Below are 24,422 nucleotides of genomic sequence, written 5' to 3'. Positions count from 1 at the left end.
TTTTACTACTTGTCTCCATTACAATAAAAACACCAACTGTGATTTTCATGTTGCCCACAGGACTTTACCAACATTGGGGTTTATTCACCAACAGGAGCGTTGCGGATTTATCTTTTTGACTTCACTATACATTATGCAAGAACAACCCCAGTGAGCTTGGCTGCCCCTGTATTACATATAGTTAAATAAATGTAAGTTCTCCTTACCCATTGAATTATGCATTATACAGGGCCGGCTCAGCCATTGTATCTGAATGAACCTGCAAGTGTTGGCCCTTTCTAACGAATGAAGTCAGTGAGTTGAAACCACAGCTCTCATGCCAACTATCATTTTAGTGAATTAACACTTTCATTTGAGCGAATGATGGAACGCAATGAAAAAAACCCCCAAGCTTTTATACTAGTTAGTACAAGACAAATTATCCTAAAATCAATATTGATCAGATTATTTAAAACCTATAAATAAATCTTGTTTCTCTAATGAACGCTTCTCTTTATTAAGCACCTTCAAATTGTGTTCATTTTAAAATCTCTTTACATTTATTTCGATTATAGCAATTGATGTGATAAAAAATGTTAAAAGGGTAGATTTTTAGTTTTTGAAACGATATATGAAAACTCTCTAGAACCCGATTATACTCAGTATACAGGGAAAAAAGCAGAATACAGAGATACCGGATAATCTGTATTGGGTTGGTATGGACCATACAGAGTGCGCTGGTGTCTCCTATAGGTCCTGTGACCTAACAGGAACATATATAAATTCTTCGTAACTTAAATGTTCATCAGAAGGAGCCGTTGCAAGGTTACCAGATGACAGCCATACCCCACATTGACGTACACAACGGGTCCAGAGGATGTATTTAAGATGAAAACGGACTGGAAGTAAAGCACAGGGTTTTTTCACTTATCCATGTATTTACCGCACTGGAACCTTCAGGTAATTTTCACCAGAAAACGCTCGAAATGCCAGAAATACGCGTGACATATAACCATACAATGTGAAAAATCTCCTTTAATAATAATAATTCGGAAACACTGAGCAAATAGATTTCCCATTCAAATGATATAACCATAGCTATTGACTGTAACTCAAGCCGTGTATGTTATATATTTTGTTTGTTATATACTATGTATGTTATATACTATGTATGCTGGATATAAAGTAAAATGTATAAGCCTTTTGGCACGTCATTGGCTGATTTTCTTCTACTTCACATTTTTACCAAAAGAGTAAGCCTATAATGATTGGCCAAATAATCAGTTACAAATGATCTGTGATACTTCAGTTTGTGTACTCTTATTGATGACTTGTCAGCCGCCCAGGGAACTGGATGTGAACCCCAGCAGCAGCGTACATCACAACATGGGCCGAGACATGACACTCACATGACACTGGGGCTTATGTACCAAGGCTGGTGCGGACTTCACTATGTATTTTGAAGGACCAACGGTAGTGAGCATGTTGGCACAGTATATAATTCATAGTTATTTCACCCCGCTGACTGTTCTGTGTGTTTCGCCGGGCCAGCACACCACTTCTTGCAAGCGAAAAGTTCCATGGTTGACACGTAATATTGCAAACTCTCTTGCAATTCCCCAGTTTAGTGAATAAATCCCAAAATACAATCTAGTGTGGAGTCCAGTGGGATGCTGGCAAAGGACAATTGTGTTTCTAGAGAAACAGGGTCTTTGGGTAGCATTTACACAATGACTGGATCCTTTTTGTGCTTCCATACGATACTTTTTGGCAAATGTGTTTTGGATATAACTGAACATTGAACATGTCATCTACTAGACATGATTTTGGCTACTATCTTAATGGTCCACTCAACAGGACCTGCCATTTGCAGTGAATGGTTCCAACCCTCCCTTGCCACCTTGAACATATTACTAATACAAGCCATCCTCGCAATTTACGTATTTTTTTTAATTGATTTATATAGCGCCATCATTTACTGCAGAGCTGTATTCACATATTTTATTTTATTTTAACTGTTTAGAACAGGGCTGGGGAAGAATCGATGGCCGTGGCCTCATTGGGACAAAAGGTTACCTTCCTGGGCAAATGTAGGACACTCCAATGCATTCATTCTACATTTAAAACTTATTTGATTTCTAGATTTATATATATATTTCTGTTTCGGCTGACAAAATAAAATATCTGAAGTAAATACTGAAAGTAATGAAATAACATCCCTTTTTTAATCTCCCTTTAACTCGGACAAATTTATATATATATATATATATATATATATATATATATATAAAACATAAAACATACGACTGGCAAATAGCAATGTATTTAAAGAATAATGAACATAAAGGTATGACAGAATAAACCTGCAGTCTTCAGGGACAATGGAATTAAGAATGTTCCATTATTACATCATATGTAGAAAAATAATGAAGAAAAACATCCTTTGCTGAATAGCCTGTGAGATTCTGACTTTTTTTCACATTAAAATAACGTATAAAAACCTTAAAACGTATAGCATTGAATAACTAAAACATGTGCGCCACCTAGTGTTCTCATTCTATAATACAACACATTTTGTATATCATTGTAGAAAACTGGATATATTAGTATCTTCTAGCACTCAGAGTGGGATTAATCATTAAACCATTATTTGAGAAGAGTTATTCCCTATGAAGGGCCAACTCCAGATACTTCTCTTTTTTTAGAAGGGCTAGGTTACTGGTAACTCAACTACCAGATTATGTCTGCACTAGCGGGGGTACGGAGCCCATAGGGATGTGGAGGGTCTTACTCTGGGCCACAGCAAGCAATATGATGCCTGACTAATATAACATTCTGTAGTCAAAGTGAGTTTAGTGTATGTATGAAAAAAAGTAGAGTCCTAAATTAGTACTCTGCCTAGGTTAAAAAATATATTCTAAAATGGTACGCTGCTAGTACATGTTACTTTGCAGATCAAATCCTCTGTAGTATATATACCTGGGAACTCTTAGGGTATAACCCGGAATCTCAGGGACTCGGAATGAAGAGGCAGATTCATACAGTCCGGAAGTTCTTATTCTACACTGCCATGATTATATATACAAGACTCCCCATTAGTGCCTTTGCTTCCAGTATGTTATGGCTGATGTTCCTGATGTAGACGATGACTCAATTAAGTGCAAGTCAAGGTTTCCCTGAAGATTGATATTATAGCCATTTGGTTAACATGTGTGGTGAGTCACTATATCTTCACAATAGGCTATTAAAGAGGGTTAATTTTTCAAGAGCCTCAGGGTCAGCTCAATTAGTTCCCAGGTATGGATAATATAATATTGGCAAAAGAGACAAATCAAAGACAAATCATTATTTTAAATATAAAAAAAATGAAGATTATTTTCTGAAAATTAAACCCGGGGAAAATCCCAAAACAAAACAAACAAAAAACATAAAATAGTGCAACCATGAATTTGACACGCTGCTTGATTATACCATCATTGCTGGAACAGTCATATACAGTGTAAGGGTTGGTGTCCCATGGCATGCGTGTATACATTTCTAATGTAAGATATAACAAAATGAATGCGCTGTTCCCGGTAGATGCAGTCATTCAGGATATCATTTTCAGGTTCACTCTTTTATAAAATTCTGGTTCTTTGCCGATCGCCCTGGACGTATGTTCATTCTGTTGGCTGCAGCATACTAGATTGTATTCTTTCTCTTTCACCTTATGTCCATTGAGATCTCACTTTTTGGTACTGGTTAAGCTTCATGTAGCCTATGGTCTCCACCTCCGAAATCCCAGAACCATGCTGCACCCGTAGCAAACAGTGGTGGCGAAAGCAAATATCTAGGGAGGAAAATGACAAAGCAGAGGAATGAACAGAGAGTTTGTATCTCTGTGGAGAGCAGGGACTAGCTTCTTTTTAGTTTATTATTGTATATTCTCTAGTAGCGTGCGTTTTAAAATTATGATATAATCACATATTCTGACGCTTGGACTGCTGTTATTTTGGAATTTTTGACTATGCTTTAATTAAAGTTGCTGGTAAAGCTTCCTGGTCACATGTGGAAATTATGAATTGGGCTTCATAGAAGCATAGAATCCGACATCTAATAAGAACTATTTGGCCCATCTAGTCTGCCCATTTTTCCCGGTGTCGATATTCAAGGTCTTCTATATACCGGTGACAGATGGAATGCCGTTTTATCTGTTCAGTAATGTTATGCCCTAAATAGGCACAATTTTCTGGCTTTGAAGCATTTTTTCATTCACACACCCGTTTTTTGACTGCCAAGATCTCTCATTCAAGAGATAGCTAAATGCACCTATGGTAGTTAAACATCAGTGTTCAGCTAGGATACAGAAGAGGTGGTAAAAGGGGGAGCGAAATATAGTTCATGTGGAGTGGGTTCCTGAAAGGCAGCCAAGTGACTGCCGCTTCATTCTTGCAGTGGAAATGCACTTTGGATTGGCCATTCATGAATAGTAAAGTCAATAAATTACACCGTTGAGTACAACCAATTTTGTTGATACAATGCCAACTGTAATAACTGACTGTAATAAATCTCACTTCTTGCATCTTTCATGGTCACCTTTAGGTACAGTTGTTAATCTGTAACTGTTAACAGCCTGATGGGTGTACCAGACACATAAGAGTCACAGGTGGCTTAGAAAGTGGTTTATTTTTTAACAGAAGAGTTTTTTTCAAGGGTCGCTGTCACTTCGTCACCAAAGCTTTTGATTAAGTGCCTTGGGCCATAGCCCCATCCTGGTCCACATGATCAGTTTATCATATGCCATGGAGCGCTAACCATGCAAACAATATTAGGCAATTTAATATTATCTAAAGTGCACCTCACCCAGATTACATTGTACAACGAAATGGGATTTCCAAATTAACCAAGACCTTGCACTTATTTTGTAATTTTGCTTCAATGGATGATCATAGAATCTTTTTATACTTATTAATCCCCAGATACCAGAGGAATTAGTATTCCTTCCAGTTAAGAAACACAATTAAAATCATAGACTTTGCCTATAAAGTGATTTTTAACTTAGATTTATAGAACCAGAATTTGACGGTAGATAAGAGCCAATTAGCCCATCTTGTCTGCCCCCCCCCCTGCTATATAAACTCAAATCTTAATTAGTTCTTGGCCTTGACCTAGATGCATGTTTAAATAGCTTCTACAACTTCCCCTGAGAGGCTGTTCCACTTATCTACAACCCTCTCAGTAAAGTCAAATTTCTTTATATTACATCTAAGACCTTCTAGTTCCATTATCACATAGCATTACATATGCTTCAATATTACACTTTTCATAACCAATCAGTAATTAAAATTAAATTCACTGAGTGACCTACTGCCGTGATACAGAGTAGCCCACAGAAAAACAATCTGAGAACAAAAATTTTCCAATTTGCCTTTTTTTTTTTTTTTACAAAATTAGCACACGTACCGTAGCAGCTACGTTCAGTCCAAGCCTGCGGTTATCAAGTCTGATGACGGTAGAATTTTCATTCTTCATGAGATTTGCTAAAGTGGTGACAGCAGCTTCCAGGACAAACGCCCCAAAGTAGAATAGAAATGCTAAGAAATGGTAAGCCACATCCTGTAAAATAAATAAATTCAATTAATATTATTCACATTAAAATCCAAAATACATAGTATTTTTAAATGAATATGAGATTTGGCAGTTTACACCAAACCTTTACACCAAATGCATGCATAGGAAAGACAGAGGGCCATCTTGGAAGGTCATGGAGACCACAGTCTGCTGCCTCTGTTGAACAGCTAGAGAAAGCTGTCCTTAGAGAAGACCTCCTATCACTCGGATGCTAGAAGCAAACTCTGGGGATTCTCAAGCTGATTAAACAACTATTTATGAAAATCCCCAAAACCCAGCAAATAATTCTCACAACCCTCATTATATATCCATGAAATGGATAGAGGAAAAAGTTGTTCTGCCGTCTTCCCACACGCAATATCTCTCAAACAGCTTTGACAAACAGCCAAAATCCTTACTGAGGTTACACCCAGCTGTCGAAGGCCAACTTGGGTGCGAACAGCACACCTTGCAAAATGAAGATTCCGGTTGAACCGACACATTGTTCAGCTTCCAAGGAGTTTGTAAAGGGGGGGGGGCATCTCCAGTTACTTACCTAAAAGTATTAGAACCAGATAATGTAATAGCACCTTTATTATAACAGAACCATTTAGTGTCTGCTGAATTCCTTCTATCACAAAAGCTTTCAAGCGTAAACGCTTGAAAGACAAAACCTTGAGGGGACATCTTTCCTTTAAGCTTTTCACAGTGATGTCACCTTCACTGTCATGCCACCAGAGTGACACCTATTGACAACACGTGTGCCCCTGTATATCCGTGTATAATTCACATGGGAATCATGTGACAGTCAGGCTTAGTACACGCCTTTGTGTCCTATATTACACAATCTGTATGTGAGTAATATAACAGAATCCAGCCAGGGTACAGCTACCATTCCAGGGTCATAGAACCTGGTTGGGTCAACGTTCTGCTAGCTTCTCAAAACTGTGGTTGTTTATTACGTGTCACAATTATACAGACAGACGTAGAGATAAAGCTTTTACTCCGCTTACACATGACAAAACCTTAAACAGATCTTATGGAGGGGGTTGCACCCAAAATAAAATGCATACCACAATTGCTTCATAGTAAACAAATATAGTTTTTATTACCAAAAATAGGTAAAAGTGTAAAAAGCACTTATATGGATATAAATAACGGCAAACGAGAGTGACAGGAAAGCAGAGACTGTAAGAGAGATCCCCAACGTTTCGAACACACCGGTCTTTATCAAGGGTGATCTATCGATTGTTAAGCAGACATGGTATATATAGACATAACACATTAAATGCGAAAAAAATTCAAAAAAACCCTGCTTGGTTCTTTGTGACTTATGGATATTTTCATATCTATAGAGATGCTCTAGGGCAGGGGTAGGCAATCTTCAGCTCTCCAGATGTTACTACATTTCCCTTGATGCTTTGCCAGCATTATGACTGTAAGAGCATTATGGGAGATGTAGTCCACAACATCCGGAGAGCCGGAGATTGCCTACCCCTGCTCTAGGGGAACCCTATTTCAATTTTCTTATGGATATAATAAACTACGCTTCGTGTTTGTCTTCATGGGGGGGGAAAATCATCGAATTCCACGTATATTCGTGGTTAACGGGAGCGGAAATCCGTAGGTTTGCCGTCAGGAGTTAAAGGGCCGTGTGAGTGAGCCTACTGGTCACCTGTAGGGGCCTCCTCTGGCATCAACCACTTTGTATTTTTCTAGTTGGGGGCTTGTTTTCTCCCGTTTCTAGATCCTTTATTCACTTACTGGATGATTTAAATATTATAATTACACACAGTGGCATGACATCATAATGTCACAGCACACTATAGCATTAATATGGTGGGCGCTATAGATGAGCTCTAATGATCTACAGTTGCAGGTAATCGTGTTTCACGTTTTTTCACATTTTTATCTATATGTCTGTGTCTGCTTAACAATAGATAGATCACCCCTCATAAAGACTGGTTGGAAACGTTGGGGATCTTACAGTCTCCGCTTTCCTGACGCTATCGTGTTTGCCTATATGTACATGTAAATGCTTTATACGCTTTTACTTATTTTTTTTTTTACTATTTAGTGCAACTCCTTTCCCATTAGATTTGTCTGTAATTGAACCCGTTGGGCACAGGTGGGAGTTTATTGCACCTTTTTTTGCTTTATTATTTAAACATATTCTTTACATTTTGGTGTGCCATATGGTTTATACGAACAGATGGCATTTATAGCGTATTAGGAAACCACTATCGCACTTTGAATGTGATCAAAACAAAGATATTTGTTACCAATGTGGTACCAGGGGGCAATACCAGGGTGGTGCGGTACCAGGAGGGCGGTACCAGGAAGATCAACTGTAGGGATCTAAGTGGAACTTCTATTGTATTGACCCGCAGACTTCACCGCACAAGAAAAGGAACCTGCTGCCAACTTTAAAGGCAGCAGTGGAGCGTACAACTGAAAGGGGGCATATAAACCTCCCCCGGGTTAGCCCCCCCATAATAAAATTTTTTACAAAAGATCATGGCATTTGTTAGATCAGGTTTGATCAACTGTTTTTTTCGTTAGATCTACTCTAAAATAAGCAATATTAACTATCTTTTTCAGGGGGGGCTAACCCGTAGCCAGACCCCCCTCAACAAAATGTTACTGATTATGATAGCTCTACGTTAGATCAGGTTTGATCAGACAAAATTTTTGTTAGATCTAGTCTAATTACTGAGATATTGCATATTTAATGAGGGGGGGCTGGCCCCCCTCAACTGAAATTTGGATTTTTTTTTATGGATCTTGGTAGATATTCGTTAGATCAGGTTAGATCAACTGTTTTTTTCGTTAGATCTACCACGCAGGAGGCGGTATTCACAATCCTATTTTGTGTGCGGGGGATGGGTACACATAGGGTCTGGCCCCCCTCAACTGAAATTTGGATTTTTTTTTATGGATCTTGGTAGATATTCGTTAGATCAGGTTAGATCAACAGTTTTTCTCGTTAGATCTACCACGCAGGAGGCGGTATTCACAATCCTATTTTGTGTGCGGGGGATGGGTACACATAGGGTCTGCCCCCACCCTCAACTGAAATTTGGATTTTTTTTTTATGGATCTTGGTAGATATTCGTTAGATCAGGTTAGATCAACTGTTTTTTTCGTTAGATCTACCACGCAGGAGGCGGTATTCACAATCCTATTTTGTGTGCGGGGGATGGGTACACATAGGGTCTGGCCCCCCCTCAACTGAAATTTGGATTTTTTTTTATGGATCTTGGTAGATATTCGTTAGATCAGATTAGATCAACAGTTTTTTTCGTTAGATCTACCACGCAGGAGGCGGTATTCACAATCCTATTTTGTGTGCGGGTAATGGGTATACATAGGGGCTGGCCCCCCCTCAACTGAAATTTGGATTTTTTTTTAATGGATCTTGGTAGATATTCGTTAGATCAGGTTAGATCAACAGTTTTTTTCGTTAGATCTACCACGCAGGAGGCGGTATTCACAATCCTATTTTGTGTGCTGGTAATGGGTATACATAGGGTCTGGCCCCCCCTCAACTGAAATTTGGATTTTTTTTAGACATTGTTGTAAAAGCACTGCACATTTTTTTCTACAGTATTTACTTAGTTGTGTTTTAGACCATGCAAATAACTTTAATATTTAGTTTTATTATACTAATTAAACTGTTTATTAAAAAAAAACAGAAAACTGATCCTTTTTGTTTAGGTCTGTGTACATGCATTTTTTCAGCCCCTATGTATACCCATTACCCGCACACAAAATAGGATTGTGAATACCGCCTCCTGCGTGGTAGATCTAACGAAAAAAACAGTTGATCTAACCTGATCTAACGAATATCTACCAAGATCCATAAAAAAAAATCCAAATTTCAGTTGAGGGGGGACCAGACCCTATGTGTACCCATCCCCCGCACACAAAATAGGATTGTGTATACCGCCTCCTGCGTGGTAGATCTAACGAAAAAAACAGTTGATCTAACGAATATCTACCAAGATCCATTAAAAAAAATCCAAATTTTAGTTGAGGGGGGGCCAGACCCTATGTATACCCATTACCCGCACACAAAATAGGATTGTGAATACCGCCTCCTGCGTGGTAGATCTAACGAGAAAAACTGTTGATCTAACCTGATCTAACGAATATCTACCAAGATCCATTAAATAGTCATTAAATATGCAATATCTCAGTAATTAGACTAGATCTAACAAAAATTCTGTCTGATCAAACCTGATCTAACGTAGAGCTATCATAATCAGTAACATTTTGTTGAAATTTTTGTTGAGGGGGGGCTGGCTACGGGTTAGCCCCCCCTGAAAAAGATTGTTAATATTGCCTATTTTAGAGTAGATCTAACGAAAAAAACAGTTGATCAAACCTGATCTAACAAAGATCTAACAAATGCCATGATCTTTTGTAAAAAAATGTAATATGGGGGGGCTAACCCGGGGGAGGTGAATATAAACCCTGTTACACAGGACAACCGAAAAGCCCTAACATGGATGTTAAAAGACTGGGGAGTTGGCTCCCCTTGCAGTAATTAGATATGTAGCTTTATTGTAATATTTTATTCAACAGATTTCATAGCTTGCAGCCAAGCTACCTCTTCGTTGGCAAGCCCTAATTCCAATCCTGTCTAATAAAGTGAAAGCGGGCACCTGAAGTAAAGCAGGGAGACACAAATAAGCTGGCCTTTGGCAGACTGATGTTAAAGCAGAGCCGCTGAGTTGGCCCAAAGCACAGAAAACAAGAACAAGAAGCAAACGACAATGGAAAAAGGACGTAATCCAGAGAAGCTGCATAATAATTATTGCTTGTTTGGGGAATAAAGAGAGGAGACGGATCATGGCTCGGCGATGGGAAGGAGATGTGGCCAGGTGTGGTGGCGCCTGTAGGAGACAACACAAGAAACTTAACAAGGAACATACTACATAGAGACGAAGCCTAACGCTTATAGTAAAAATCACAAAGGAAGCATAACAATCCATCAGGAGTAATCTAAATATCTCGGATCTGAATAATAAAAGCCTCACTAGGGGGATCAGTCTGCTTTTATTTAATGAAAAATGAACAAACATCATTACAAGCAGCTTGATTTAAACATTATAAAATCTTCATTTACAGGCAGTTAAAAACCTGACCCTGAACAAACAGGAAGCCTCGAGACAGACACAGCGTTGGTTGTTTAAGTGGCCCTTGAGGATTTATTACCAAGGCAACTACAACATAATTTTTTCTCCAAACGTTTGTAAAAATAATAATTAATTAGACAACCAGATAAAAATCAGTTCTTACCTCTTGTTCATACTATTGTAGAATCCGCTGGATTCCAAACAAACTCTTGGAACATGCACAAAGTTCCTTGCCCCCTATGGGTTACTTTATTTTGGAAAGAAACCAACCACTCCCACTCACACCCATATCCAACCACTTACACCCACACTTACATACCCAAACACACTAACATACCCACACACTCAAACACTCAATCAATAAATAACAATGTTTGGGGGCAGAGGGAAGCCCCTCTATAGCAGACAGACCGAGTCCACAGGCCCCCTTTATGAAGCGAGAGCAGACTACCCCTGGTGTTAATGTGGCCATACTGGCTGTTTCGCTGTTTCTCCTACAACAGTTTTACTGAGCTATAATAAATCAAGCCCAAAGCACTTCTTTATTTAGAGAGCAGCCATTGATACATCCCTCCCTATATAACTCTGCATTTCTACCTTTCATGCATTCGACTGATTTAGACATGTTAAGAATTTAATAAGGCCCCTGGGATACGGGTAACTAAGCAACACATGTAGATGCCAAATAAAATTGAGCCACATTAGATAAAATATGGCAGAGTAGACCTGTTTGTGTGTAATTAGTTGTTTTTAGCCGAGATTTACCCCCCTAGTATTGTATATTTCTGTGTATATTGCTTTGATATATTGTTTTACTCCTGTTTTTTTGAACAATAACTTTTTTCCTGAATCATTAATGTGGTTCAACGTGAACCTTTATCGTATTGTTTCCTAGCATTCTTTTGTTTATTGCATATGCTATGTTTTTGGCCCTGCCTTAAAATCGGCGGCAGATACAAACACCTAAGAACAGATCTAACCTTCAGCATTAAACTTGACGGCATTACTAAAACACAGAGATTAACATATTATACATTATATATATATATATATATATATATATATATATATATATAATCTAGTCACTGCAATCAACCTTTTTGGTTACAATGTTTTAGGGCAATAATAAAACTTATTTGGGGGCACTGTCCGTGCTAGTAATTCACACATTCTTGTATTGTTCTTGTCCATATTGAATAAATCAGTCAAACATTCACAGTGTATGTTGGTAAAAGTATGAGAACCCCTAGGCTAACGACTTCAACAAAAGCTAACGAAGTCCAATTAATGAAGTGAGAGTGGAGGTCTTTTTTAAGAGCTACTTTTACATAAAAAAAACACTCAAACATTTTGAGTTTGCTATTCTCAAGAAGCATCTGCTGATGTGATCCATGCTTCACAAAAAAAAGAAATCTCAGAAGACATACAGTCAAGAATTGTTGATTTTCATAAAGCTGGAATGGGTTACAAAGAGTTTACTTATTCTTCAGTCCAGAGTTAGACAAATTGTTTATAAATGAAGACGATTTAGTACTCTGACTTCTCTCCCTAGAAGTGGAAGCCCAGCCAAGACGACTCCAAGGGCACAGCGTGGAGTACTCAAATGAGGTAAAAAAAACAACAAAAAAACAAAACACAATTACAGCTAAAGGCTTGAAGAAATCATTGGAACTGATCACCATCTTTGTTCATGAGTCTACCATATGCATCAATGAACAGGAATGAAGTCGATGGCAGAACACCACAGAGGACACCAATGCCAGTATGGCTGTCCGCCATCTACGTTCTGTAGAAGTTGGGTGATGCAGCAGGACAATGACCCTAAACAACAAAGTAAATTTACTATGGAATGGTTTCAAAAAAGAAAATCTGACTTTTGGAGTGACCCAGTCAGAGCCCAGGCATAACTCATTAGAGATGCTGTGGAATGACGTCAAGAGAGCCGTTCACACTAGGCGTCCTAGGAATAAATTAATTTAGAATTAATTCTGTAAGGAAGAATGGTCTTACATTCTTACTGAACATAGTGCAGGTCTGACCACCAGCTGCCGGAAGCGCTTGTTTGAGGTTATTTCCGCCAAAGGAGGTTTGACCAAATATGAAATCCGAAGGTTCACTTACTCTTTCCACCAGCACAGTGAATGTTTAATGGAAGTGTTCAATAAAGATTAGGAGAGTTTGTGTGTTATTAGCGTAATCAGATTGTGTTTGTCTAAACATGTGACCTATTTGTAGATCGGATCACATTTTATGAGCAAACCAGGTAATACCAAAGGGTTCATTTACTTTTGCAGTTAGGGTGACCACATTAGCTTCAGCATCCTGGATCCTCTCCGTCTTCCTCTTTTTTAGGATATTTGATGGAATGAATGGTATGCACACCGCAATGTGTTTATAAATTCAATTGTGTAAAAATAATACATTCTTGTTCTCTCATATTCTTTAATTCAGTTAAGAGATGGTGGCAGGCCATACACACAAGCTATTGCAGACATTTGCTCAATAAATTCTCACCATGGTGGTTGGTCAAAGGGACACTCCAACCATCATATGCATTTTAATACATATGTGAGCTAAATAACCCTTTAAATTTGTATGTGTTTTAATGAGACCCCCATGCACAAGAAGCACTCTCACAAGAGACTCCTCTGAAGCCAAGTCATTTATTTATGAATGTATGTATTTAACGTTTAAAGGATTTATAGTGAAATACGTGCAAAATACCGGTACTTGAATTATATGTTAGTCGGGCTGGATAGGACAGTTGAGTGTTCCCTTAACTCAAACACTACGACAACATGATTTGACAAGGAAACATTTCATTGACATCAGACCCTTCTGATAAAAACGTACAGAATTTTTTCAGTTGATGTAACTTCTAGTTTAAGTGTCAAAAAACACTTGATGCGGCGTGGGCAAGTTTTGTAAATCGCGGGATTAACTTCCTATAATTTTTGCAAGGGTATGTCATTTTCAAAGTGCTTACTTTTCATTGATTACTCCATATTATGATGTCATTTTAGCGTAATAAATGTCTGTGTGGCGGTTCCACTCCCTTTTTATGAGCCCTGTAAACTTTTAGGTGCTTATAGCACAAAGACTTAATAAATCGCCAGTACTTGCACGCGGTGTACAAATGTTGTAATTCTCCAGGCAAGAAACGCCTGATGAAGAAAGCAAGAATAATACATCAGGCAGAATAAAGTATTAGATCCACCCAATAGTTTGACATGATTGATACTGTAATGATTAACCAGGGCAGAGCTAAATATGAGTAATTACCATGCCTCATTCATAGATTTAAAGCTGTAGTCACTGGTTTTCCTAAGATCTCCTTGATGACAGCAGTTATATGACCATTTCTCCCATTATACCCACCCAGCAGACCACTGGGTGATCAAGATGGGAATGGCACTCGAATTACAACTAGAGAAGGTCTGATATCTTTTTACGCGTGCTCAAATGTAGCTTTAGCTCTCGTACCATTACACAGAAAATCTACATCTACATATCCGCCTGAAGGACAGTTGAGAAGGTCGAGACAAATTACCTCTGCACAAGGGAACCGACAACCGCATAATGTAATGGACCCCGTCAGTGGGGTCTGGTTGGTATCCCAGTGGGGAGAAGAGAGCAAGGACCATCGGTTCATCGAACGCTCTACTTTGCAGGACTATTTAAATTTCACACCAACTACTGTCTTCGTGTGAGACGAGTACGGCAAGGGGTACGGCAACCCCTATAAAATGATGATGTGTAGAATTTGGTCTCGTACTTGAGAGAAGCCTCTATGCCTACATTGACATTATATATATATATTATATATATATATAAAAATACAATGCATGTGCTGGTGTGGGCTTATTGCCTGGGGCACCGTTTGGTTGAGGACCGGCCAATATATTAGGAATTATGTCTGTAGAGCCTTTTATATATTTAGCATTACACTTTTTTTTTTTTTTAGCAAATAATACTAATACTGTACATTGAATTCAGTAGCCACTGAATATATATAATGTCATACACTCACATATCTAATTGTGACCCCAAATTAATACAAAAGCTGAAGACAAAAACCAGAAGATATTTTCTATACAGAATTACTGGGTCAGACATAGAGATGGAAACATAATTTCTAATTCAATTCACTAGACGCTAAGAGCTATATGGGGCAGGGAATTTACTCCGCTCATTTCTCCAACAAAGGGTACTATATATCACTTTCTAGATAACATCCTACGGACGGTACACAGAAGCCAACAAGCTGTCCTAATGTAATATGTTTCTTTTTGTTTCTTGTAATGACCTATCCGAAGAATGAACTCGATTCAGTGGGTACAGGCTGGTATTCCCAGGCACACCATGCAAACCACATACTAGAGACCAGGTGAGGGTTTATCACTAAATCTCAAGGTCAACAACTGTTGGGGTAGAGGGTGGTAATAGGGGCGGCATAACCGTGTAATAATTCACAAGACATTTAATAATAATGTACAAGGTTGGCCAAACCAAACCTTGTATTTTAATTTCTTACAATAACACGCAGCGTGAAAATCATGTAATTGAGCGTCAATACATTTGTAACATGCTAATTTATTATTTTGTTTGTTGGGGACACATGTCTCCTAAGGATGAAATTTAATTAAGGGCACCTTTTATTACTGTATGTTTTGGGTAATGTTTAACTTTTTCACTCACTTCTGCCTCAAACAATGCTAGGAATGTTCCTTCAGCAAACATCAGGAGACAGGCTGTTCTTGGTGCCTTCGTCTGACAACCAAGGATAAGATCGCAGCTCGAGAATAAAAGACTTCTTGCATATAGAAAAAAAGGCTGGCTGATTGGATGGACTGGACTACAACTCCCATCATCCCGGTGATAATGGTAGCCCAATATTAGCAACTTTAAGAACAATTCTTCCATAATAGTGCACCCTAGAAGAAATGTTTGTTTCACAAACTGGTATCATAAACTATATTTGTAAAGAGAGTGCCAATTTCTACAAAAGAGGAATTTGGAAGCACCCCTCCTCTACTGATCATTTATTTTTGCTGCCATACTGGTTGAGTATGTTTGTCCATGAACTTCCACTTGCTATATTGTCCTCTGCCATTTCCGTCCCACCTGCATCATCCTCCACACACCATGTCCACAATCCCCTTGTTTTTATTCTCAATCTTCTCTATTATCAGTAAAACATTTCTCTCTCTCCAGCTACCCGAACCAGCTCCCTCTCCTCCACTCCTTGAGTCCCATTGCTAACCTCATCTAACACTTCTTCTCCTCCCACTCTCTCCTATGGTGGCCTCCACCTTACTCACACTCTCGGACCCAAAGACAGAAAGGGTGGCCGCGTCGGCTTCTTCATTTCCCCAACTTGTACTTTTCCACCTATAACCTCTAGTCCATCACTTTCTTTTTCCTCATTTAAGGTTCATGCTATCTGTCCATTCAATCCCATCTCTTTACATATTGCTGTTGTGTATTGTTCCTTTGACCACTTCTTGTCAAAACTTCCCCACTTCCTCTCCTCCGATGTCCCCGCTGTTATCCTTGGGGACCTCAACACCCCAGTAGATACCTCTTTGAGTCCAGTGGCTTCTAAGTTCCTATAAATGTCCCCCTCTTTTACAGAGTATGCTAACTTGCAGTAAAACATATAAAGGGTGAAAATTCTAATAGCAGGGAACAAATATACAACATTCCGTACACGTTTCTAGTCTGTGACTCTACTCATTAGACGTTAGTGGAGTAATACGAACAAACTTAGGTCTTATGAACAATATTGAACAAACACAATTGTATGGAAGTAATACATTTCTCTTCCTGTGTTTACAGTACATTGAGGTTGAAGTTTTTTTTTTAATGTTGGTTACTGAAGTGCGAAATATAGTAAGATTTTCTTGTAAAATTATGTATGTATTTTATAAAATATATATATATATATATGTGAATTCTTACCATAAAATTCCAGTTGGTGTGAATCCTATTGACCAGGCCGCAGATGAAGACACACAGATACAGTATGGAACAGAAAAATGCAGTGACTGAAACAAACATCACCCATCCTTGTACAACCGGTACCGGAACGTTAGAAGCAGCCACCAGAATCCAAACAAGTCCACCAAATATCTGCAACAGAAAAATTTGACACAATTAGTCAATAAATCTGGTTTTACGCAACAAAGAATTTCCATAATCTCACAACAATTTCAGTTTAATGAAAGGATGCCCCACACGGCAGTAGTTATACTATTTAACTCACTTTTGAGGATGTGAAATAACGTTTTAATCTATACGGCATCCAAAAGCAGTTGTCACTTTGTGAACTTTGCCTAAATTATACATATCAATAAATAGTAATCAATAAGTACATTGTTCTGACTGCAGATCGAGTGTGGAAATAAGAATTTCAAACGTATTAATTATTATTTTTTTTTTTTTTTACTAGAATGGATCCTTGAACAGTAAGTGCCATGGGTGTTAGCATTGCTCATCAATGACGCACACCAGTGTGGTCTATAAAGTGTTAAAATTGCACCCTATCACTTCTTACTTGAGATCATTTCTGTCCATGTTAGGTTTTTTTTGTTGAAAACTGCATAACTGCGCAATAAAAGAATTTGCAAAAAAACAATCAATTCCAATATTATAAGAAGCACAACCTGCTATAATCTGGGACATTGTATTGCTCATGCAAGAGCAGGGGCTTCTTCTGTTGCACTAGTTTGTTATTGTGTGAGATTTTAAATTATTTTACTGACCCTGTTGTAACAGCGCTATGGAATCTTCCGGCGCTATATAAATAAAAGTAATGTATTGAATCAATGTATTCAATTTCCCTTAAAACACACATGTCTCTTACCAGGTACTAAACTCAATATAAATAACAGGTGTTGTGGAACTGGAGTGTATGTTTTGTGAAGACGTTCTGGCCAATGGAAACTATTTTGTTAACATTGTGGTAAAATATCACAGGGATCTCTAAAGTATTAATTGCCGTGCTCTTCCACTTTGCTGTATACCAATAAAAACATATCAGCATCTACATACATAACGTAACATAAAGAGTCTAGGTAAAGTCTCACCGCCTTACTAAACATTTAACACTCCTAGAACAAAAATGTTCCTTCTACTGAAATCTCAGGCAGGAGCCTGTGCCCAGCTTCTGTGTGTGAGTATGGATTTATAATAGTGTGTGTATGTGTGTGAGCATGGATGTGTAATTGTGTGTGTGAGCGAGCATGGCTGTGTAGGTGCGGTGAGATGAAGTGTGTGTTAGAATGAATGTGTACGTGTATGTTAGCGAGTATGAGTGTGTGCCAGAGTGTATGTTGGAAGAAGGGGGGCAAACCCGACACAGACAAGTTGTTTTGGGGCAATGATGGCACAGACAAGCTATTTGGGGGGCATTGATAAGATGGGACAAAGATGACACAAACAGGCTGTTTGGGGGTCAGAACGGCACTGATAGGCTGCTTGGAGGCAAAGACACTCGCAAGCTGTTTGGGGCAAAGGTGCCACTGCGGGTCATGTTACTTGGTGAAGTTGGGGGCCAGGGCCTTGGGATTTCTAGTTACGTCCCTGGACAAAAAATATTACACTGTGTGTCTATACATTATTGCAGGCAAGTTTAGGATTCCAAAAAAAAGGAGGCCATGTCTGAGAGCGGAGGATAGGATATTATTACCCATTGAACAGTGCTACGGAATGTCATAGCTCTTTACAAACCAATATATAATATTACTATTATAACAATAATTTGGGGTCATTACCAGAACTTACAAGACTCCTTTGCATAACTTTGATATTAGAACACATTTGCATGAACATACAATCTCCATAGTAAACATTACTTCTGCGGTTTGTGCATGTTACTGGCATGGAAACCCAGCTTCTTCTTACAGTGCTCACGAAAAAAATGCCGATAGTCAATGAACAATTATGAATAAACGCAAAATATAATTTGGTCTTTTAATTAATTACCCTCACGGTCTACCAGTACGCTACGGATGAGAGATATATTTTGCCAAAGCATATTATTGGCGCTAGTGCTATAGACTGTCACATAGAACAGGATCCCAATGAATATGTTTCTGGACGAATGCGAGTATGTTATTACCTTTACACCTGATATCCAGCTCTCTTCACACACAAGGAAATTACTATACTATTTGTTACTTAATTCTCAGAGTAGTTTGCATTCCTTAACATAACACCTTACGACCTGTCTCTGTTTACAATATAAATAGTCATCTAATGCCAAGAAAAAACACAAAACCTTCCCGAAAAAAAAAATCTAGTTATTCTTCTTTCCCGTACAAACGCATAGAGAAGTGTCAGTGAGGGGTCACCTCGAAGGCCATGCGATGATACAGTTGTCTACGGCCAGAAAGGAGGGATTAGGGTTGTTCTGGATGCGCACATAGAAAGTTAAAGCTGGACATCACCAATAGTGTCTACGTACCCATGCCGTGGGGCTGCACACCTACCTAATTAATCTGGCACATTTTATTATGTCATCAGACTCACAAAGGTTTGGACTACAGTATTTAAGAGGTTCTAAAAAAACCTCTAATAATGGATCTGTAGATATGTTCCACCGATCCTCGTGTCTCTAATGTCATTATCCAAAAAGGTAAAATAATAAAATACAGAAAAATAAAACCACAGTTGCTAAAAAACAAACAAAACAAACAAAACCACTAACCCGGAGACTCCGGGTGAAACACAGCAAGTTCCCAGATATGTGCTTCACCGGCGTCTAAAGAGGGAGACCATATGGCTCCTTAAACTAGGGATACTAATAAAAAATGTAGACTGCAGGGATACCTTCAAATAATTGTATCCCCCCATAAAGCATTTTTATAAGTGTCTCTGGTTACCCGGTGACCATAAATAATATTCACTTGACTGGGCTATGTAAAACAAAACAAAAAAGCACTAATGTCTCAAAATAGGCATTAACAAAGTGCAATCATGCAAATCCACGGCCTGTTGGGTATCTGCCTGCAGTGTTCTCATAATAAACATGTTTGGTGCAGTGATAATGTAATCACTGGCGTGGAAATCATCCATATTTTAGAAAGGGTAACAAAGATTGGTCTGTAAAATAGAACTCTACCTCCACCGCGATCACCAATTAGAAACACTGTCCATTTAGCGGTAAGTATATAGACACTGAGATTACGACACTTGCTGGATATGCTCTGCCAAACTGGCTTTTTGTTGACACTTGTAGGAAAACATCCTTAAGGAGGCTTTATCTATGGCCAAAAGGAAAAAACTTTCTTTAGAAAGAAGTCGCATTTATATTGTCATATTAGACAGCTAGTTGGCAAATACAAGGTGCAGGTGTTATACCATTGTTGATACAGCGATAACAGATTAGGAAAGCAGGAATAAGTGCATGCAGTGGAGGTAGTTTTCCTTCTTAGGTGAATAACCTAACACCCAAATGGTTCGGGATGGTAACGTAAAGAACCTCACGGCGGCCTCATAACGAAGAAAAAAACGAATACGAAGAACGCATACCAATATTCACCGGAAATGAACATGGGAATGGGAGAAGATTCGAGAATACCAAGGTTTTTTCCCTGAAGACGAACACAAAGACTTAGTCTGGCGCCCAAGATAATATAAATGGCTGCATGTATGTGTTAGTGTAGAACTGTTCCCAACCACCATCATACCCACAACATCCTAATTCATTCCGATACCCAACCAGAATCATTATCCTTCAACCGCCATATTTAGACCCCCATCATCATATTCCTCCTCCCATCATTTTTATCCCCTACCATTATCACCTCATTGCACCACAATCATCCCGCTCCATAATCTCTATACCCACCCTCTAGTTTCCCATCATCTTAATACCCAATCCCTTAGCATGCCCCTTCGTATAATATTCAAAAATAATTTCCATTAATTCATACAATTTAACACGTTTCACCGTTCACCTCCCGGCCCTTAGCCTCTGGTCTGAGTCTGCCAGTCTGCTCTTGGTTTGCGTGTTTGCCAGTCAGCGCAGTGACGGATGTGACGTCACATCCAGTGCGGTGCCGGCTGGCAGACATCCAGCGGGAGTAACGATTCGTATAAATCTATTTTGCTCCTGTAGCTTAATTGGTGGCCCCAGCCACGACCGCATGTATAATCAGGTGGCCGGCCACAACAATACTCAACAATACTCAATGCAGCTGCAGTGATGGTCGAGGCCACACGTATAATTATATTAAAAGGCCTCAAGTCAAGCGGCCTACCATGAAATCCCCCGGTAGGCCAGTCCGGCTCTGACTAACAGGGTTGTAACCGCCTAGGTTTTAATGCGATTGCTTTTCATACCACCGCATTATTCTCCGAGCCTTACTGTCAAACAAGAATGCATATTAAAGTACTTTCATATGCATTCTTTAAAAAACACGTTACGAAGAAGATGCAGCTCTGGAGATGCAGCTACCTGCCTCCTACCTGGTTTGACAATTCTCACCACTGGTGTGTCACTAATTAGTGTTCTAAACAGGCCCTTTCCCCCTTAAAAAGAGAATGTAGTGACTGCGGTGTATTCCATTTCCTACGCGGTCGTGCTAATACGGTGAATACTTTGAGCAGCAATGCGTGATAATAGTTAATTGATTTTCGCAATAGTTTAAGGTGCCCTTAACAACCATTTAATTCCAAGGTGCAGCAGACAAGCTGGGTTTTGTTTCGCAGCCCTGCCCAACCACACTGGCTCTGCACCAGTTACACACAGACCTAGCTGGTTTGTCTGGTGGCTTTATACAAAACACCCGTTTCCATGCCTACAACAATAAACTAAAAATATTCATACTATAGAAGCTAAACTTCATTCCGTCGCATTAACTCTTTTAAGACCAAAAAGCTTAAGTCGCCCAATCCAAACACTGGGGACACCGATGGACATTTGACATTTCCTTTAGGAGGACATACTTTTTTTTTTTTGTTGTTGCAAAACACGTTACACGGATTAGTAGGTATGAGGAAAACATCCCTTTTATAGCCGAGGCATGTAGTCCAGGAATGCGCATTCTACGCGTATTTTCATCATAGCGTGACAAAAGACACGTCTCACAATACAACAGAAAGGGTGGCATTTAATGTGTATTCCTTGTAAATCTACACTTTTTGAGTTTAGAAACCGGTCATTTAATGCATCCAGTTATAAAAAAAAAATAGTATTACAAAAAGATGTTTGTATGTACATGTATGTGTGTTAAACGAACCTTCCTCGTTAGGATGAGATGGCTGAGAGTTTTAGGATAAATCGACTAAATGCTTAATTTTACAGGAGATGCCTGTAAATGGGAAAATGCATACTGTAGGAGTTGATAAAACTCAATGCGATCAAGATATTTTCATATGTATCCCATGTAAGGGTTAAATCAGCTCTACTTGAAGAATTAACGCATTATGTGATTTCATCTTTCTGTAATTCATTTATTGCCCTGTGACCTCCTGGACCCAATAGAAAGACTACCCCCTTAACCCATATGCCCAGAAGAATGAAATCCCACTGGCAAGATGTACACGGATAGATATTATACCCTCGCCATCGTAAACACGTTAGTGCCAATATGGCAAAGGGCATGGCTGAAAGGGTTAACAACATAAAACTGGCAACCCTAAAATAAACGCATGTCATATACCATTCCCGAAGCCATGAGAAGATGCTGAGCACCCGTTCAAGAACCGGACGGATCAACAGCAAACATAAATAAATAAATAAATTAAAAAAAAAGAATCATCTCGTACTCTCTAAATGTCACTATGTAGAAAGCGCGTGAACGTTCACGTCACGGCTGTCAGTGTGTAAACAGAAAAAAAGGGAAACTTACAATATCCCGTACTGTCAGGGACTCAATAATTTACATGATTCTAAAAACATTTCCCAGGCTAAAACTCCCATCACTCCCAGACGAGATTTGCAAAGAGAGATTTATGTATCTTAAATTAGAATTCGGCAGAGTTTTGCCCTCCAGCTGTTACGTGATTAACCCCAGTGTTACATATTATATAGGCTGGCTGGGTGTGTTGAGATAACCTTCCTGGGTTATATTGCCCATTTTCTCATCCCAACAAGCTGCCCCCCACATACTACAGTCTCCACCAGTACTTACAATTTCCAGACAGACGAAGGCTCCAGAGTAGGTCCTGAGCACCTCGGCACCGGTGGGCAAAGTGACCGTGGCTGAAGGGTAGGACATAGCAGCTGGGGTGGGCACCGGGGGCACACCTGTTTCAGCCATGCTTGCTTTGTTTGTGTGACAGTGTCAGCCGCTGCAGCACAGTGCTCGATGCAGCTACAGGTTGGGTTACCTGAGATGGTCATGTGACCTGCAGGCAGGTGAGGCCCAGCCCAGCCCCGCATGTCATTATGCAATAGGCAGGCAGAGGTAGGGAGGGACACAGCCCAGGTAGCTGTGGGAACGTGATATGGGAAAGCAACCTGGAAATGAAAAGGCTGAATAGAACACGATCTGCTGCAGTTCCCAGCGTCCATCAGACTGCACCTATATTTATAGTGCTGGCTGAGAACTGTGGGAGTTGCAGATTGATATCAGTTAGCTAGATGACCTGCTAAAACAGAGAATAAAAACTATGTGTAAGGGGTTTACAAAAAGTCAGTATATATATATATATATATATATATATCAGTGTTTGCAAATGGGGGCACTCATAATGCAATTACAGGCGAATGGAATATTGATAGAACATCCAGAAATGTATCTGCCTGGACGATGCAAACGTTTAGAATGACAGCATGGACATTTCCACATAGGCTTGGATGAGGCAACTCAATAGGTGGTGCGTTCACATAAACATATCACACAGCGATGCCAAGTACATTCATGTCGGGTGGAATGAGCAAAGGGAGTGGAGCAAAATAAATGGGGTGTGAACTTTTCTGCAACATTTGCTTGTTTGGTATGGGTGGGTGACTGGCTAAACTTGATTATCTTGTGGTTTATTAATGATAAGGAAGCAAAGACACTAGAAACATTACTCGTTACTAACATGTGTGGATGTGTATATACCATATGTAATAAGCACTATATAGACACATTAAAAATATTCTTGCAATTTAAAAACAGTCACATAGTACAAAGAAAAAGGACCTTTTCTGACTTTTACTTTTAAAAAATCTTTTACTCATCTATAAAAGCTAATATTGGAATCTGCTAAATAGATTCCAATGTTTGTCCTGAGTTTAGAAATACCCAATGTCTTTATGTTTTTTTTGCACGCTATAGGGCAATATGAACAAGTAGCATATTGTTATTTTTCAAATATGGTCATATTGCCCCCATGTCCTATCTTTGAAGCCGGCCACCGGGTAAGTCTGTGCCCATGTCCTATTTTTGTGAGATCTTCGAACCCAGCCAATTCGATTTAGCCCATCAAATCTTAACTTTTTTGAAGACTAGACGCCCCATGGGCATTTCAAATTCCAGTATTTTAACTCTTTGCATGCAATTTTTTTTGTGAAAATAATAGCGATCATTTTACGTCTTTTTTTTTTTACTGGAGGGTTCCCCTTATGGTGACATCAGTGGGCAATTATTTTTATATTTTACTATTTTTTAGGTATTTAAGTATTATTCCTTTTTTAAAATTAATTTTACAAATCACATTGTGATTAGTAAGTTGGGCACCATTGACTTGCATGGTTGAATGAAGTACCTGTATTGA

At 39.0% G+C, this 24,422-nt stretch overlaps 1 protein-coding gene across 1 annotated transcript; it reads right to left on the bottom strand.

Moving 5' to 3' along the window:
* Nucleotides 1–3,736: 3,736 nt before the first annotated feature.
* LOC149305647 (protein MAL2-like) lies at nt 3,737–22,978 on the bottom strand. Its single transcript, XM_089477611.1, has 4 exons — nt 22,850–22,978; nt 16,671–16,841; nt 5,422–5,574; nt 3,737–3,808 (listed from the first exon to the last, which is right to left on the bottom strand). The coding sequence occupies exons 1-4, from the start codon at nt 22,976–22,978 to the stop codon at nt 3,737–3,739; spliced, it is 525 nt and encodes a 174-aa protein (XP_089333737.1).
* Between the last annotated feature and the right edge of the window lie 1,444 nt (nt 22,979–24,422).

The sequence above is a fragment of the Sceloporus occidentalis genome, unplaced genomic scaffold (genome assembly GCF_023333645.1).
Source record: "Sceloporus occidentalis isolate IW3139 unplaced genomic scaffold, rSceOcc1.0.p SCAF_11, whole genome shotgun sequence".
In the NCBI taxonomy this organism is placed as follows: domain Eukaryota; kingdom Metazoa; phylum Chordata; class Lepidosauria; order Squamata; family Phrynosomatidae; genus Sceloporus; species Sceloporus occidentalis.
Note: the sequence above shows the minus strand (reverse complement) of the source record. Positions and strands in the feature narration are given on the sequence as shown.

Bases quoted from the DNA above. Each gene is read 5' to 3' on its own strand.
- LOC149305647 (XM_089477611.1), bottom strand. From the start codon at position 22,978: ATGGCTGAAACAGGTGTGCCCCCGGTGCCCACCCCAGCTGCTATGTCC. The intron at 16,842-22,849 runs GTAAGTACTGGT...TTTCTGTTGCAG, and splicing joins CCTTCGTCTGTCTGGAAATT to ATATTTGGTGGACTTGTTTG. The intron at 3,809-5,421 runs GTACGTGTGCTA...TTTCCTCCCTAG, and splicing joins GACTGAACGTAGCTGCTACG to ATATTTGCTTTCGCCACCAC.